At 39.8% G+C, this 15,271-nt stretch overlaps 2 protein-coding genes across 2 annotated transcripts; both read left to right on the forward strand.

Annotated features, from left to right (window-relative positions):
* The first annotated feature begins 4,159 nt into the window (after positions 1 to 4,159).
* Positions 4,160 to 5,119, forward strand: LOC135975115 (olfactory receptor 11A1-like). Its single transcript, XM_065565162.1, has one exon. It carries the CDS (start codon positions 4,160 to 4,162, stop codon positions 5,117 to 5,119), a length of 960 nt encoding a protein of 319 aa, XP_065421234.1.
* Positions 5,120 to 12,681: 7,562 nt separating this feature from the next.
* On the forward strand, positions 12,682 to 13,641 carry LOC135975116 (olfactory receptor 11A1-like). The gene has a single exon (XM_065565164.1). It carries the CDS (start codon positions 12,682 to 12,684, stop codon positions 13,639 to 13,641), a length of 960 nt encoding a protein of 319 aa, XP_065421236.1.
* The last annotated feature ends 1,630 nt before the right edge of the window (positions 13,642 to 15,271 follow it).

Consider the following 15,271-nt stretch of genomic DNA (forward strand, 5'->3'; position numbering starts at 1 on the left):
TTGAACAAGAGTCATTTTCCTTGCTCCATTCTATGTCCATGTGATTATCTAGGACATTACACTTAGAATGTATCACGTCCTTTGGTCTTTTTCTGGTGCATAATAAGTATTACTAGTTTGTTTCCTTCTTCTTTCTTTCCCATATCATCCCTCCACAGACTGTATGCTAGTACTTGAACCCCATCTTTATACTCCAGTGTATTTCTTCCAGGTTAACTGATCCTTCTTAGACCCTTTTTACTCCTCTGTCACCCTCCCCAAACTCATGGCTAACGCTTTCATCAACACCAGATTGATTTCTTTCTCTGGATGTGTTGAACAAAACTATATAGTTGTCACTTTCGTTGCTACAGAGAGGAATCTTCTTTCTTTTCATACAGCAATGACATATGTCTGCTATGTTGCCATATCCAACCTCTGCCTTAGAGGGTTTTATCATGAACAGGGGCAAATGTGCCTAGATGTCAGCTGGTTCTTGGAGACAATGAGGGGAGAGGAAAGGGCAGCTGTACTGTATAATGGGCATTAGGGGCAGCAGAGGGTTTGGGATTCACTGCACATTAAGTGCTTAGGCCTTTTGAAAATCCCACTAGATGCCTATTTCATCTGTAGATGCCCAAATATCTTTAAACATTTGTCCCATAACACTCATTGAAAGTCAATGTGATTTAGGCACCTAACTCACTCACACACTTTTGTAAATCCCCCAAGATACCTATCTCCATCTGTCAGTGCTTAATAACTTTGTAAATCTGCCTTTTTTCTCTTTCTACCTGAATTATGTGTGTTGAAATTGAGGATAATACTCTTCTCTACCCCTCACAGCAGCTTGGAGGATAAATACTTTCAAGATTTTGGGGTGCTCAAAGACTTTGTTGATGGGGGACAGGTAATGGTGACATAGACAGGACAATGGAGTGTATCTCATCAAACTTGTGAAGAGACTAATGTCAAGAGTTTTACTGTCTGCATGATTTTCCTTTGAGATTAGATGTTCTCCATCATTAAACTTGTTTGTACAGTCTGATGGATTTCTGATAAATGGTCCCTTCCCACAGTTTAAAATTCCCAGCTGCAGAAATGCCCAGGGAGATCTCATCCTCTCACAGAAAGGATAATTTATCCCAGATAAATATTGAATCGAGAGAGTCTTTTGCACTTTCATAAAAAAACAAAAGGCAGAATATGCCATCCAGATCAACAGATCTGAGAACACCGTGAGGAAGAACCCAGTCTCTATATCCATGGTGCCTTATATCCTAGGTGAGTGCTCTCACTGCTAGGATGAAACTTATGAGGGAGCTACTTCTGGTCAGAAGAAATCTGTGACTCTAAAGAGGGTTCACAGCTGAGAATGCAAAGCCCAGAGCAGTGTTTTTGTCCAGTCCAGACTGAGGCATCCAACTCCCTAAGAGTGCTCGGGACACACTACACCTCTCCTTGACATCTTAGGTGGCTCCCCGCTGAGCGAGCTGGCTTTTGTGAATCCCATTTTGAGGTGCCTATCTCTCCCACCATTCATTCTATAGAATGCCTGGCTGCTAAATTCAGGTTTTGTGAATCCCAGTGATTTTCTAGGTGCCTATGTCCCTTTGTGGTTTTCTGGTTTGAAGAATCAGAGAAGATGAAACACAGGCCAGTCCATCTTCATTCTCTCCCCACTGCAGGATTTTCCCTCATCGAATGTTATCAGCTATGTTTATTGAGGTATATTACAGACACTCTCTGTCTCTCTCTCTTCTCATATACTCTCTCTGTTTCTCACTTAGACCCTCTGCTGACCTGGGAATATTGGATGTATGTAGTGATAGATGAATGTAGCTCACTCTAAATGTACAAAGAGTTCAGGGAGCATGAGTTAATATTGAATCTCCTCTCACTGCTTTCTTGTTAACTTAATTGAAATGTTTGGAAGATGCAAGCCTGGAAAACTAATATTCAAGATCAAGATGTTTTGACATCCATTCCTGGGATAGAGTCCAGTATACATGGGATGTTCTAGAAGTTTTGACTTGAGATTGGTTAGTTATAGACACTGAAAAAGTCCTATTTCTTACTCAACATTTTATTCCTGGGATAGTTTCTTTTTGTGATTTGGGGTCATCTCTTTTTTTCAAGAAGTTCACATATTGAACATTAGATCACGTCAAACATATTATAATTTCTACCAAAAATGTCAAAGGAAATTAATATTGTTCTTCTCAACACCTTTCCCTGAATTTTTCTTGTTTTTTTTTCAAAACAGAATGAATACCCAATAAAGGAACAGTTGTGGTTCTCAATAAACCCAAAACATCATTTTACATTTTTAGAACGCTGGAAAAAATTGGTATTTTTTTTTAATTTTTCAAAGGAAATTTTAACAATTTCAGTGATAATCAATATTCTCCATTTAATAAGGAAGCCATTTTTCATCACAGTACAGAACAAAGAAACACAAAAAGTTCAACAAACCTTTTTAGTTTCCCAATTCATAGTTACATTTAATACATCTGTTAGAATCTGCAATGAAATGCAGAGCAACCTGGCCACCAGGCATTTACACAGGGTTTTAGGCAAGTTATTTCAGAATATTTGGAAAGTCTGTGGGCTAGAGGATATAATGGGAGAACTCACCTTTTTGTAATTTCTGAGTTGGGTGTACTATGAAACAAATCACATTAAGGCACATAAGTGCTTTTGAAAATCCCACTAGATGCCTAAGTACCTTTCAGAATCAGGCCATTAGACTTTTGAAAATGTTACCCTTTCTGCCTAAATCCCTTATGCTTCTTTGAAAATCCCAGACTAAGTAAGCAAGTGTGATTTATCTTCTTGGTCCATAGGACTCTCACAGAAGAATCTCATGCTAAATGAAAAATAAGGCAATAAGAAAGCATTTTTCTCAGCTGAAGTGTATATAATCTTGATGCCAGCTGATGAGCTTCAGTGATAATGAAACTGTTTCCAGATTCAGAAGTATTCAACTAAAAGTATCGGATTCAAATGTCAGGAACTTGATCTTAAAGGATGATAGACATGTTTTTATATTTTTGTTAGCTTCACGGGTATACTATTATATATTTTTACGTGTAGGTTGAATGAGGAATTGGAAAGTCAGGAAATCTTATAAAAGTAGACTAAGTAGAAGTGAGGGAGGTATCTTCCATTATAGAGAATGGTTTAAATCTTGACTGTCTCATTTTTCAATTCACTGGGCCAGATATCCAATGCAAGTGCAGTCAAGGGGTCAGATCTTCACCTCGAGTAAATTGGTGTAGCTCTGGAAAGTTATTGCAGCTCTGCTGATATAAAACAGTTTGAAGATATGGGGCCAGATTTTCAAAGGAGTTTATGAGCGCCTTAAGATGCATATAGGTTCATAGTACAATTTTCAAAAGGTCCCGAGTAGGCTGGGCACAAGAAAGCTCATCTAGCTTTGAAAGCTCCACTAAAGGGCTAGAATCACAAAGGCTTGTTGATATTGTCAATGTGCCTACATTTTAGGCATCTAGAAAACCACTGGGATGGTCTGCTCTGGTGTGGGGCAGAAACGTAGCCACCTGGGGGACTTTTACAACCAAAAATTAGGCGCTGAACAAGTTTAGGCATCTTCGGGTTTGGGGGGCTTCTGAGTGGCGATTTTGTGAATTCCAGTGGGGCCTGATAATGGGATTTCGGTGCCTAAAGTGGCAGTTAGGCAGCTGAATCCTGTTGTGACTCCAGTCCTAGGCAGCTACCTAAATAACTTTGAAAATCAGGCCCTGGTTGCTTAAGAAAGAAAGTTGTCTGTCAGTTTTCAGTAACTCAGAAGGGATTTGGATTCTTTCCAAACAAGTGTATGGGAATAGTTGGGAAAACATGGTGTGTGCATGATACCAATGAGATCAGAATTAGAGTTGGAAGAAATGGAGATGGCACCAGTTGTGTCAACCAGGTTTGTGGCTAATGAAATGTCAAGTCACTTTTAAGCTACCATCAGATGCCTCAAGCATCAGCAATACCAAAAGCATGCATGTTCATTATCTCAATTATCAGCTGAAACATACCGCCAGTAATCAGCAGGAAAAGGAGAGTTTAAATTATCTTTATAAATTATAATGATTGACTCTGTATTAATTTTCTAACTTCATCAAGTACAATTGTAGAGGTTTTGTTTAATTTTCTGTAGGGACTGTTCATGGAAAACAGAGACAGGAGAAATCAATCAGTGACAGAATTCAGCCTTCTGGGATTCGGGAATCTCCCTGAACTGCAGACCCTTCTCTTCCTGGTGTTTCTAGTGATCTACATTGCGACCATGGCCGGGAACATCCTCATCACAGCCCTAGTTGTGGCTGATCAGCACCTTCATACCCCCATGTATTTTTTCCTTGGGAACTTGTCTTGTTTAGAGACCTGCTACAGCTCCACTGTCCTGCCTAGAATGCTGGCCAGTCTCCTGTCTGGGGACAGAACCATTTCTGTTAGCAGCTGCATCATACAATTTTATTTCTTTGGTGCTCTGGTGGGTACAGAGTGTTTCCTCTTATCCATGATGTCATATGATGGGTATTTAGCGATATGCAAACCACTGCATTATACAGTCCTCATGAATGATAGGTTCTGTCTCCAGCTAACTGTTGGATCTTGGATGAGTGGGTTTCTGGCTATGATCATAATAATAATATTGATGTCACAGTTAACTTTTTGTGGTCCAACAGAAATAAACAGTTTCTTTTGTGATTTCATCCCAGTAATAAAACTCTCCTGCAGTGATCTCCATGTGCTGAAGGTGGTTGCTTTCATATGCTCTTCAATATTCTCAGTGATTCCATTCATTTTAACTCTGACATCCTACATTTGCATCATCATCACCATCCTCAGAATCCCTTCCACCACTGGGAAGCAAAAGGCATTTTCCACCTGCTCTTCGCACCTCATCGTTGTTACCATTTACTATGGGACACTAATCATTGCCTATATGTTACCAAAAACTGATACGTTGAGAAACCTGAATAAAGTATTCTCTGTCTTCTACACTGTCATTACACCTTTGCTCAACCCCCTCATCTACAGCCTGAGAAACAAAGAAGTCAAGGAGGCCCTCAGAAAAGCTCTAAGTAAATGTGTGGCTTTTGCAAGAGTCATGGAAATGTAGGGTTGGAAGGGACCTTGAGAGGTCATCTTGTCCAACCACCTGCACTGAGGCAGGAACAAATAAACCTAGACCATCCCTGAGATGGGTTTGACCAGTCTGTTGTTAAAAATCTCCAGTGACTGGGATTCCACAACCTCTGTTGGAAGCTTGTTCCAGACCTTAACTAGCATTATAGATAGAATCTTTTTCTTCTATCTCACCTAAATCCCTTGCTGCAGATGAAGCCAGTTCCTTTTTGTCCTACCCTCTGTGGACATGGAGAACAATTGATCACTCTCCTTGTTAGACCAGACCTTAACGTATTTGCGGACAGTTATCAGATTCCCCCTTCAGTCTTTTTTCTCAATACTAAATATGCCCAGTTTTTTTAAGCTTTCCTCACACATCAGGTTTTCTAAAGCTTTCATCATTTTTGTTGCTCTCCTTTGGACTCTGCATTTTGTCCGCAGCCTTCCTGAAATTCATATAGTCCAAGTTAATGTTTTTAAGGTAAAATAAAATGTGAAATTATTGTTATATGGGATTGTCTCTTGTTATTTGAATATTACTTATTCATGCGAGTGGTCCTATTGAAGTCAACAATACTAGGCATGTGAATATAATTTGTAACTGGAATTTCTCAAAGGTAGCTCAATGCGTTGTTTCAAAGAAAGTTCAATGGGATTTTTTTATCTCTAGACACCCTTAAAAGTCCCAACCTCCACACACAAAAACCTGTAGAGGTGATGGATTAGGGGACAGAGTGCAGAGCGGGAAGCCAACGGGGCATGTTAAATTAACTGATCATATGGCTTTGAATTTTATCCCACAAGTGTAATCTCTACTGTTAGGATATAGATATTCAGGCCTATCTCTAAGGGCGTATATTTTAAGAATTTAGGTACATGTTTCTCACGTAGCTAGTTATAGAGGTATAAAAGAAAGAATCAAAATCACCGTCTGCCGGTGTAAGGGCCTTCTCTCACTGTGACAGTCTGAGGCCCTGTTCTTAAACTAAGGCCTTTGGCTAAGCAGCAGAGGCAGCCATAAACTGGGAAGGCTATGGTTACATCCTCACATTCCAAAGTAATCACTTGAAATAAGGCAATCTGGGGCTGTTAGAAAGGTGATCCGATCTATCACCTCCAGAGGAAGGGAAGAGCCTAAAAAATTTAAAGAAAACTGATAGCATCCTGTCTGTCAAGAACTCACTTATCAACAGCTGGGGTGTAAAATCCTCATTTCTTTGTTGTTCTATCACTGTAGTCCCCACTTACCTATTGTTTGTCTGTATAATCTCTGTCTGGTTCTGTGATTGTTTCTGTCTGCTGTATAATTAATTTTGTTGCGTGTAAATCAATTAAGGTGGTGGAATATAACTGGTTAAATAATTATGTTAAAATATGTTAGAATTGGTTAATTAAATTTCAGTAAAATGATTGGTTAAGGTACAGGTATGCAGATATCAAGTTTTACTATATAGTCTGCAGTCAATCAGGAAGTAGGGAGGGAATTGGAAGCATGTTTTGCTAAGAGGGGGAATGGGAACAGGGACACAGGCAAGGCTCTGTGGTTTTAGAGTTGGGAAGGAAGAAAATTAAAATTATTGCTTGCTGAAACTTCACCCCAATAAACATCAAATTGTTTGCACCTTCGAACTTCGGGTATTGTTGCTCTCTATTTATGCAAGAAGAACCAGGGATGTAGAAGGGTAAAGAAATAAGACATCTAACATCTACCCATGGGTGTCACCAGGCTGTAGTTCTTTTTATCATTGTGTTATTTGGTTTTATGCTCATTTCATATGCTATTTCATATATAGTCAATCTATGTTAAATAGATTTACGTTGTAGGATTATAGCAGTAAAAAACTTGTAAGTATTTCGGATGATGAGTGTGTATTAGGTATATAAGTAAAGCATGGGTGGAACACATGGCTGAGACCTTTAACAATTTAGCTGAGCCAGACTAGACCATAGGCTTAAGAATGCTTGATATGGGTGGATGACATAGGAATAGCCCTATACCAGTAAGGTCACAAGATAACTGTAAAAGATCTGTCAATAGGTGATGTTACAGAAAAATAGATTGCAATAGATCCCAACGTACTGCCCAAGATTACGAGACGCCTGAGTGTAAAATGAAATGTCCTGTCCTGACAGCAAGATACATGTTGAATGTAGATGATAATAAGTGTAGTAAAAAGAGAGCCCGAGACATAAGGCCTTGTATCAGAGGCTCATGTGAGGCCTAAGGCCTGAACTAAGTAGTGGTCCTGCTTTGCTGATATAAAGCAAAGAAGCAAAGTTAGCAGAAGTCAGGCTCTGCCTACTTGTGAGCTCACAGCACAGGGCTGGTATTACAAAAACACACACATTCCTGAGAAGCGCACTTATGCTAGGTTCTCAACTCATCAGCCATCATCTCTCTTTGGCAGAAACCAATCTCTTCTTCCTCCTGAACAGGTTTTTGCACAGTTCCCTGCCTATGGTATGACAACCCCAAAAAGCCAGGCCATGTGAAAGGCCAGTGTCTCCTTTGCTGTCTCTTTGAAGGCTATGGACAACTGTAAAAGGCTAGTGCCAAGTGTGTTAGGTGTTTACGGGATTCAGCATCAGCTGAGCGGGGATTTCTTGAATACCAGTGGGACTTGATTCTGGCATTTAAAGACCTACGTCCCGTCGTGAATCTAACCCTTCTTGCTCTCGTTTCAAGTAGAGGCAAAGGTAGTCTTACATTTCAGACAAGCGAACTGCAAGCTTGAGTCTCTGATGTCAGCCCTTCCGTCAGGATTTCAGGCCCAGGAGATGGTCTTCAGTCAAGTAATTGAATTGCTTCAGTAAAGGTCTCCCCTTTGTGTCAGCCATCTTTTTTTTATTATGAAATTGTATTGCCTTTGAGTTTCTCATGAAATGAAAGGAAATATAACACCTTTGAAATTTTGTGAACATTCTTCTAATCTTTATACATCTGATTTTTAATAAATGGATTCATTAGTTGCTTCCTAGAAAGCTAAAACAGGGTAGAGATGACAAACAGGTTACTCTCGAATTATATGTGTGTGGCGGAGCAGTATAGAGACTGTAGTGAAGGTTGGGTCAAGGTTTTCAGTAGAACAAGAGTCATTTCCCTTGCTCCATTCTATGTCCACGTGATTATCTAGGATATTACAACTACAATGTATCATGTCCTTTGCTCTTTTTCTGGTGCATAATAAGTATAACCAGTTTGTTTCCTTCTTCTTTCTTTGCCACATCATCCCTCCACAGACTGTATTCAATGCAAGAAATGTCTTGTCAAACCGCAGTGACCGAGTTCATTCTGCAGGGATTCCCTATATATTGAGAACTGTAGATTTTACATTTTATGGCCTTTCTAGTGGTTTACCTGGCCGATGTGATGAGAAATATTCTTACCCTCATGGGCCTAGCCCTTGAACACCATCTTCACACCTCAGTGTACTTGTTCCTGGTTAATTGATCCTTCTTAGACCCTTGATACTCCTCTGTCCCCATCCAGAAATCCATGGCTGACACTTTCATCAACACCAGATTGATCTCTTTCTCTGGATGTGTTGCACAAGACTTCACAGTTGCCACTTTTATTGATATGGAGAGGAATCTTCTTTCTTCTTGTACAGCAATGGCTTATGTCTGTTACTCTGCCATTTGCCACTCTCTGCTTTAGAGGACTTTCAGAAATGATGGCAAATGTGCTCAGATGTCGGCTGGTTCTTGGAGACAGTGAGGTGTGGGGAAGGGGCAGCTGTACTGTGTAATGGGAACTGGGAGTAGAAGAGGGATGGGGTGGGGAAAGGGTGGCTATACTTTATAATGGACACTCGGGCAGCAGAGGGTGAGAGCTAGGCAAGTGGCAGCTATACTGTATAATGGACACTAGGGGAAGCAGAGGGTGATTGGTGGGGAAGGGCAGCTATACTGTAGGGGCAGCAGAGGTTTTGGGATTCACGGCACATTAAGGGCCTAGGCCTTTTGAAAATCCTACTAGATGCCTATTTGCATCTGTAGATGCCCAAATATCTTTAAACATTTTTCCCATAACACTCATTGAAAGTCAATGTGACTTAGGCACTTAACTCACTTACACACTTTTGTAAATCCCCTGAGATACCAATGTCCATCTGTCGGTGTCTAATACCTTTGTAAATCTGCACTTTTTCTCTTTCTACCTGAATTATCTGTGTTTAAATTGAGGATAATACTCTTCTCTACCTCTCACAGCAGCTTGGAGGATAAATACTTTTAAAATTTTGGGATGCTCAGAGACTTTGTTGATGGGGGACAGGTAATGGTGACATAGACAGGACAATGGAGTGTATCTCATCAAACTTGTGAAGAGACTGAAGTCAAGCGTTTTACTGTCTGCATGATTTTCCTTTGAGGTTAGATGTTCTCCATCATTAAACTTGTTTTTTATACACTCTTTGATGGGTTTCTCATAAATGGTCCCTTCCCACCTGTTTAAAATTCCCAGCAGCAGAAATGCCCAGGGAGATCTCACCCTCTCACAGAAAGGATAATTTATCCCAGATAAATATAGAATCGAGAAAGCCTTTTGCACTTTCACAAGAAAAAAAAAAAACAAGAGAGAATATACCATCCAAATCAACAGATCTGAGAACACCGTGGGAACAAGCCAGCCTCTAGATCCATGGTGCCGTATATCCTAGGTGAGTGCTCTCACTGCTAGCATAAAACTTATGAGGGAGCTACTTCTGGTCAGAAGAAACCCGTGACTCTAAAGAGGGTTCACAGCTGAGAATGCAAAGCCCAGACCAGTGTTTCTGTCCAGTCCAGACTGAGGCATCCAACTCCCTAAGAGTGCTTGGGACACAGTACACCTATCCTTGACATCTTAGATGGCTTCCCGCTGAGCGAGCTGGCTTTTGTGAATCCCATTTTGAGGTGCCTATCTCTCCCACCATTCATTCTATAGAATGCCTGGCTGCTAAATTCAGGTTTTGTGAATCCCAGTGATTTTCTAGGGTGCCTATGTCCCTTTGTGGTTTTCTGGTTTGAAGCATCAGAGAAGATGAAACACAGGCCAGTCCATCTTCATTCTCTCCCCACTGCAGGATTTTCCCTCATCGAATGTTATCAGCTATGTTTATTGAGGTATATTACAGACACTCTCTGTCTCTCTCTCTTCTCATATACTCTCTCTGTTTCTCACTTAGACCCTCTGCTGACCTGGGAATATTGGATGTATGTAGTGATAGATGAATGTAGCTCACTCTAAATGTACAAAGAGTTGAGGAAACATGAGTTAATATTGAATCTCCTCTCACTACTTTCTTGTTAATTTAATTGAAATGTTTGGAAGATGCAAGCCTGGAAAACTAATATTCAAGATGAAGATGTTTTGACATCCATTCCTGGGATGGAGTCCAGTATACATGGGATGTTCTAGACGTTTTGACTTGAGATTGGTTAGTTATAGACACTGAAAAAGTCCTATTTCTTACTCAACATTTTAATCCTGGGATAGTTTCCTTTTGTGATTTGGGGTCATCTCTACTTTTCAAGAAGTTCAGATATTGAACATTAGATCACGTCAAAAATATTTTTATTTCACCAAAAATGTCAAAGGAAATTAATATTGTTTTTCTCAACACCTTTCCCTGAATTTTTCTGTTTTTTTTTTCTTCAAATCAGAATGAATATCCAATAAAGGATAGTTGTGGTTCTCAATAAACCCAAAACATCTTTTTACATTTTTAGAACGCTGGCAAAAATTGGTATTTGTTTTAATTTTTCAAAGGAAATTTTAACAATTTCGATGATAATCAATATTCTCAATTTAGTAAGGAAGCCATTTTTCATCACAGTACAGAACAAAGAAACACAAAAAGTTCAACAAACCTTTTTAGTTTCCCAATTCATAGTTGCATTTAATACACCTGTTAGAATCTGCAATGAAACGCAGAGCAACCTGGCCACCAGGAATTTACACAGGGTTTTAGGCAAGTTATTTCAGAATATTTGGAAAGTCTGTGGGCTAGAGGATTTAATGGGAGAACTCACCTTTGTGTAATTTCTGAGTTGGGTGTACTATGAAGCAAGTCACATTAAGGCACATAAGTGCTTTTGAAAATCCCTCTAGATGCCTAAGTACCTTTCAAAATCAGGCCATTAGACTTTTGAAAATGTTACCCTTTCTGCCCAAATCCCTTATGCTTCTTTGAAAATCCCAAACTAAGTAAGCAAGTGTGATTTATCTTCTTGGTCCATAGGACTCTCACAGAAGAATCTCATGCTAAATGAAAAATAAGGCAATAAGAAAGCATTTTTCTCAGCTGAAATGTATATAATCTTGATGCAAGATGATGAGCTTCAGTTATAATGAAACTTTTTCCAGATTCAGAAGTATTCAACTAGAAGTATGGGATTCAAATGTCAGGATCTTGACCTTTAAAGATGATAGACATGTTTTTATATTTTTGTTAGCTTCACGGGTATACTATTATATATTTTTATGTGTAGGTTGAATGAGGAATTGGAAAGTCAGGAAATCTTATAAAAGTAGACTAAGTAGAAGTGAGGGAGGTATCTTCCATTATAGAGAATGGTTTAAATCTTGACTGTCTCATTTTTCAATTCACTGGGCCAGATATCCAATGCAAGTGCAGTCAAGGGGTCAGATCTTCACCTGGTGTAAACTGGTGTAGCTCTAGAAAGTTATTGCAGCTCTGCTGATATAAAACAGTTTGAAGATATGGGGCCAGATTTTCAAAGGAGTTTATGAGCACCTTAAGATGCATACAGGTTCATAGTGCAATTTTCAAAAGGTCCCGAGTAGGCTGGGCACAAGAAAGCTCCACTTTGAAAGCTCCACTAAAGGGCTAGAATCACAAAGGCTTGTTGATATTGTCAATGTGCCTAAATTTTAGGCATCTAGAAAATCACCGGGATGATCTGCTCTGGTGTGGGGCAGAAACGTAGCCACCTGGGGGACTTTTACAACCAAAATTTAGGCGCTGAACAATTTTAGACATCTTCGGGTTTGGGGGGCTTCTGAGTGGCGATTTTGTGAATTCCAGTGGGGCCTGATAATGGGATTTCGGTGCCTAAAGTGGCAGTTAGGCAGCTGAATCCTGTTGTGACTCCAGTCCTAGGCAGCTACCTAAATAACTTTGAAAATCAGGCCCTGGTTGATTAAGAAACAAAGTTGTCTGTCAGTTTTCAGTAACTCAGAAGGGATTTGGATTCTTTCCAAACAAGTGTATGGGAATAGTTGGGAAAACATGGTGTGTGCATGATACCAATGAGATCAGAATTAGAGTTGGAAGAAATGGAGATGGCACCAGTTGTGTCAACCAGGTTTGTGGCTAATGAAATGTCAAGTCACTTTTAAGCTACCATCAGATGCCTCAGGCATCAGCAATACCAAAAACATGCATGTTCATTATCTCAGCTATCAGCTGAAACATACCGCCAGTAATCAGCAGGAAAAGGGGAGTTTAAATTATCTTTATAAATTATAATGATTGACTCTGTATTAATTTTCTAACTTCATCAAGTACAATTGTAGAGGTTTTGTTTAATTTTCTGTAGGGACTGTTCATGGAAAACAGAGACAGGAGAAATCAATCAGTGACGGAATTCAGCCTTCTGGGATTCGGGAATCTCCCTGAACTGAAGACCCTTCTCTTCCTGGTGTTTCTAGTAATCTACATTGCGACCATGGCCGGGAACATCCTCATCGCAGCACTAGTTGTGGCTGATCAGCACCTTCATACCCCCATGTATTTTTTCCTTGGGAACTTGTCTTGTTTAGAGACCTGCTACAGCTCCACTGTCCTGCCTAGAATGCTGGCCAGTCTCCTGTCTGGGGACAGAACCATTTCTGTTAGCAGCTGCATCATACAATTTTATTTCTTTAGTGCTCTGGTGGGTACAGAATGTTTCCTCTTATCCATGATGTCATATGATCGGTATTTAGCGATATGCAAACCACTGCATTATGTAGTCCTCATGAATGATAGGTTCTGTCTCCAGCTAACTGTTGGATCTTGGATGAGTGGGTTTCTGGCTATGATCATAATAATAATATTGATGTCACAGTTAACTTTTTGTGGTCCAACAGAAATAAACAGTTTCTTTTGTGATTTCATCCCAGTAATAAAACTCTCCTGCAGTGATCTCCATGTGCTGAAGGTGGTTGCTTTCATATGCTCTTCAATATTCTCAGTGATTCCATTCATTTTAACTCTGACATCCTACATTTGCATCATCATCACCATCCTCAGAATCCCTTCCACCACTGGGAAGCAAAAGGCATTTTCCACCTGCTCTTCGCACCTCATCGTTGTTACCATTTACTATGGGACACTAATCATTGCCTATATGTTACCAAAAACTGATACGTTGAGAAACCTGAATAAAGTATTCTCTGTCTTCTACACTGTCATTACACCTTTGCTCAACCCCCTCATCTACAGCCTGAGAAACAAAGAAGTCAAGGAGGCCCTCAGAAAAGCTCTAAGTAAATGTGTGGCTTTTGCAAGAGTCATGGAAATGTAGGGTTGGAAGGGACCTTGAGAGGTCATCTCGTCCAACCACCTGCACTGAGGCAGGAACAAATAAACCTAGACCATCCCTGAGACGGGTTTGACCAGTCTGTTGTTAAAAATCTCCAGTGACTGGGATTCCACAACCTCTGTTGGAAGCTTGTTCCAGACCTTAACTAGCATTATAGATAGAATCTTTTTCTTCTATCTCACCTAAATCCCTTGCTGCAGATGAAGCCAGTTCCTTTTTGTCCTACCTTCTGTGCACATGGAGAACAATTGATCACTCTCCTTGTTAGACCAGACCTTAACATATTTGCGGACAGTCATCTGATTCTCCCTTCAGTCTTTTTTCTCAATACTAAATATGCCCAGTTTTTTTTAAGCTTTCCTCACACATCAGGTTTTCTAAAGCTTTCATCATTTTTGTTGCTCTCCTTTGGACTCTGCATTTTGTCCGCAGCCTTCCTGAAATTCATATAGTCCAAGTTAATGTTTTTAAGGTAAAATAAAATGTGAAATTATTGTTATATGGGATTGTCTCTTGTTATTTGAATATTACTTATTCATGCGAGTGGTCCTATTGAAGTCAACAATACTAGGCATGTGAATACAGGTTGTAACTGGAATTTCTCAAAGGTAGCTCAATGGATTGTTTCAAAGAAAGTTCAATGGGATTTTTTTATCTCTAGACACCCTTAAAAGTCCCAACCTCCACACACAAAAACCTGTAGAGGTGATGGATTAGGGGGCAGAGTGCAGAGGGGGAAGCCAACGGGACCTGTTACATTAACTGATCATATGGCTTTGAATTTTATCCCACAAGTGTAATCTTTACTGTTAGGATATAGATATTCAGGCCTATCTCTAAGGGCGTATATTTTAAGAATTTAGGTACATGTTTCTCACGTAGCTAGTTATAGAGGTATAAAAGAAAGAATCAAAATCACTGTCTGCCGGTGTAAGGGCCTTCTCTCACTGTGACAGTCTGAGGCCCTGTTCTTAAACTAAGGCCTTCGGCTAAGCAGCAGAGGCAGCCATAAACTGGGAAGGCTATGGTCACATCCTCACATTCCAAAGTAATCACATTGAAATAAGGCAATCTGGGGCTGTTAGAAAGGTGATCCGATCTATCACCTCCAGAGGAAGGGAAGAGCCTAAAAATTTTAAAGAAAACTGATAGCATCCTGTCTGTCAAGAACTCACTTATCAACAGCTGGGGTGTAAAATCCTCATTTCTTTGTTGTTCTATCACTGTAGTCCCCACTTACCTATTGTTTGTCTGTATAATCTCTGTCTGGTTCTGTGATTGTTTCTGTCTGCTGTATAATTAATTTTGTTGGGTGTAAATCAATTAAGGTGGTGGAATATAATTGGTTAAATAATTATGTTAAAATATGTTAGAATTGGTTAATTAAATTTCAGTAAAATGATTGGTTAAGGTGTAGGTAAGCAGAACTCAAGTTTTACTATATAGTCTGCAGTCAATCAGGAAGTAGGGGGGGAATTGGAAGCATGTTTTGATAAGAGGAGGAATGGGAACAGGGACACAGGCAAGGCTGTATGGTTTTAGAGGTGGGAAATGGGACACTGAGGAAGAAAATTAAAATCATTGCTTGCTGAAACTTCACCCCAATAAACAT

The sequence above is a fragment of the Chrysemys picta genome, chromosome 13, assembly GCF_011386835.1.
Source record: "Chrysemys picta bellii isolate R12L10 chromosome 13, ASM1138683v2, whole genome shotgun sequence".
In the NCBI taxonomy this organism is placed as follows: Eukaryota; Metazoa; Chordata; order Testudines; family Emydidae; genus Chrysemys; species Chrysemys picta.

Bases quoted from the DNA above. Each gene is read 5' to 3' on its own strand.
- LOC135975115 (XM_065565162.1), top strand. From the start codon at position 4,160: ATGGAAAACAGAGACAGGAGAAATCAATCAGTGACAGAATTCAGCCTT.
- LOC135975116 (XM_065565164.1), top strand. From the start codon at position 12,682: ATGGAAAACAGAGACAGGAGAAATCAATCAGTGACGGAATTCAGCCTT.